The sequence below is a fragment of the Myotis lucifugus genome, unplaced genomic scaffold (genome assembly GCF_000147115.1).
Source record: "Myotis lucifugus unplaced genomic scaffold, Myoluc2.0 scaffold_761, whole genome shotgun sequence".
In the NCBI taxonomy this organism is placed as follows: Eukaryota; Metazoa; Chordata; class Mammalia; order Chiroptera; family Vespertilionidae; genus Myotis; species Myotis lucifugus.
Genome location: NW_005871809.1, coordinates 81795 through 85169, shown reverse-complemented (window position 1 = coordinate 85169; position 3375 = coordinate 81795). Strand labels below are relative to the sequence as shown.

Sequence of the window (3375 nt, the reverse complement as noted above, 5' to 3'; positions counted from 1 at the left end):
TCCACTTTAGGTCAAAACTGTCTCTTTTTTCCTGGGAGGAAATAAAAGTGAGTCTCACACTTGCTGTGCTGCTGCTCGGGGGCCTCGGGTCCCTCGGCATCCCCTCAGCGCGTCCCTCCTGGGCCCAGCCCAAGGCAACACGGGAGGGGCATGACACTTCCCTTCTGTGAAGCACTGTAAAACCAGGTACATAAAATAAATAAAGGGGAGAAGGGAGAGCTGTATTTTTATACATCATCATGTCTGTGGTATTTCTGCCCCAAGTACATAACCTCAATCAAATCCTGGGCAGAATTAAGACACATCTCAAAGCCATTCTGCAAGATAACTGCCAGTACTTCCTACAAAAAAGGCAAGGTATGAAAGAGAAGACTGAGGGACAGGGGGCTGAGCCTCCTGGACTGCGCACAGTAGGTCCTGGGCCAGGGAGGAGGAACGGAAGTCAGCTGTTACTGCTGGTGGTGGTTTTTTCCTATAAAGGACATTTTGAGACAGTAAAAATTTAAAATGGATTTGTGGATTAGATGGTAGTATGATCTCTATGTTAATTTCTTGACTTTGATGGGTACACAATGGCTATATAGTGGAAAGTCCTTGTTTTTAGGAAATACACACAAGTGTTTGGGGTCATGGGCACAGTGTCTACAAGGCAAGAGCGGTGGACGGGTAGGTGGGTGGACAGATGGAGCAAATGAGCTGAAATGTAAAGGAATGGGGAATCTAGGTGAAGGGTACACCGAGTTCTTCGTACTAGTCTCCTAACTGCCCTAGACTTTAAAATTAGTTCAGAACATCACGTGAACAAATGACCACCCCGTATTCTAAACACTGAAAAGGAGGTAAATACGTTGGTGTTGGGAGCTGCTTCTATCAAGACTAGATCATCTCGCTGCTGGTTCACACACAGGTGGCAGGGCCCAGGTCTCAGGCAGGAAGCCTGTCCCCCTTCCCCTCCTTCGTCCCTGCACGTCCCTGGCTAAGTCACTGCCCGCCCACGGACGGCCTTCTGGAGGAGCACCCCCCCAACCCCCCCGCCCCCCACCACACACACACATACACACACGACCGCCTCAACCTCTGGTTTTCAGAAATCAGACTATTCGAGCTTGTGGATAAGAGAAAGCAGTCTCGCCGACTTCAACAAAAGCAGAAAAGAACTTAGCTTTATTTACATCAGGACAACAGGAGCACAAACAGTACAGTAAAAGCACGAGGCATATTAAAACATAGCCAGCTCGGAGCAGTCTGGATAGTTCCTGTCATAGAAAAGAAGTATCCAGCCCCCAGATTCACATTAACATACATGGTATATTAATATCAATCTCTGTATCACACACCACAGGCACGTTTGCACACAGGACCACCTCCTGCAGCAAATTCACTCTAATAACAGTATTGGGGGGGGGGGGAGCACCACGTGGCGCACACAGGACAATGACCGAGAGGCCAGACAACCACATCCTTTATAGCCACGGGGGCCCGGGGGTCTCCTGGAGCTGTCCTGGGGGTCACACAGCTCAGAGGTTTGTAAAGGGTCAGAAGGCCCCTCTGAGACCCCAAAACAGCAGCGCTCCCCACAAATGACCACCCGAACACCAGAGCTGGAAAGGGGCCAACGAGCTCGGTGGTCCCTCCAACCAGGTAATACTGTTTAGAGTCCGAAACTGAGGTTACAAGTGAATTTTTAAATGACTCTTGCCTATTTGGCTCTCGAGTTCGAAACACACTTTATGCAACAGGAAATGAATGAGAGCAATCAGCTGCTGGGAGGCATGTGGTCGCCACAAGGCCCGGCTGAGAACATCCCGAGCCGGGCAGAGCGGGCACGGCCACGGTGCTGTTTGACACCAGCCTTATCACTTTACACACATTGCTCACAGACCGGACCACCTAAGGACATGAACATTTTTTCAAAGGTTTAAAGCAACAGCTGACACTGTGTTATCTAGTGACAACGTCCCATAAAACAAGGATTCCACGAAAGCCTTCTGAAACAGGTGGCCTTGTCCGCCGCTGCAAATGAAGATGGAAGACACGGCTCCTCCCACCCCTCATCCTGAGGCTGGCCGACCTCCCGAGCAAGAGTACAACGAAATGATTTCAACCCATCGTCCCTCTGACACCGGCACACTGATGGGCGGATGGATCAGCACCTTCGAACACCTTCATTTGGAGGGTAACCCGCCCACACTGACTCCGGCACGAATCAAGAGTCAGCCGCTTCTTGATGGCCTGTTCGGTCAAAGTGCCGCCAGCCCATCAACAAGGTGAGGGGTGCTGACCCGCACAGCATCAGCCTGTCCCCACCGCGGAACACGACAACGGCACAGAAGCCCCGCACGGGCCCGGTCTCCGAGGCCAGCGGACTAGGTCTTGCTTCGCCGGAGCAGCGTGGCGGCGGGGCTGTGGCTGCCCTGGAACTTGAGGCTCTGCAGGTTGACGTGCGCCCCGTGCTTGAGCAGCGTCTCCACCGTCTTGGCGTGTCGGCCCCGGGCGGCCAGGTGCAAGGCGCTGAGCCCCTGCTCGTCGGACAGGTTGAGCACGTCGGCACTGACCAGCTCCTCCACCACCTCCGAGTGCCCGCTGGCGGCAGCCAGGTGCAGCGCCGTCTGGTTCCGGGGCCCCCGGGCCAGCACATTGGCCTTCTCCTCCACCAGCAGCTTGACGGTCGCCAGGTGCCCGTTGCGAGAAGCCAGGTGCAGGGCAGTGCAGCCCTCGGCGGTCACCGCCTCCCTGCTGGCCCCCCGGTGCAAGAGCAGCCTGGCGGTGCTCGTGTGCCCGGTCTCCGCGGCGACGTGCAGGGGCGTCTGCTCGAGCAGGTTGCAGAGGTTGACGTCTGAGTGCAGGTCGATGAGGATGCGGGCCACGCGGTAGTGCCCGCGCTGGGCGGCCAGGTGCAGGGGCGTCCTCCCGTCCAGCGTCTGGGCGTTCACGCTCACCCCCGGCTGCTTGGCCAGCAGCTTGACGATGGGCAGGTGGCCCTGCCAGGCGGCGTAGTGCAGCGGCAGCCAGGCGTCCTTCCCCTGCAGGCCCACGTCGACGCCCCGGCGCAGCAGGATGCGCACGACGCTCTCCTGGCCGTGCTGGCAGGCCACGTGCATGGGCGTGCGGCCCTCGCAGTCGGCCTCGTTGATGGAGGCGTTCTTCTCCAGCAGCAGCCGCGTGCTGCACTCGTCCCCGTTCTGGGCCGCGAAGTGCAGGGCCGTCCACTGGTCCTCGTCCGTGGCGTTGACGCTGATCTTCCGGGCCAGCCGGAGCTCCACGACGCCCCGCACCCGCTTCTCCACGGCCAGGTGCAGTGGGGTGGAGCCCTTCCTGTTGGTCAGGTTGGGGATGGCGTCGTGAAGGAGCAGCCACTGGACGCACTCCCTCCTG

At 57.2% G+C, this 3375-nt stretch overlaps 1 protein-coding gene across 1 annotated transcript in view; it reads right to left on the bottom strand.

The window, feature by feature from the left end:
* Positions 1-1136: 1136 nt before the first annotated feature.
* Positions 1137-3375, bottom strand: part of RIPK4 (receptor interacting serine/threonine kinase 4) — a gene marked incomplete at its 5' end in the record, with an annotated part of 26071 nt that continues 23832 nt past the window's right edge. Inside the window, 1 exon segment of the mRNA XM_014448091.1 lies at positions 1137-3372. Within this exon segment, the coding sequence (XP_014303577.1) occupies positions 2367-3372 (1006 nt within the window).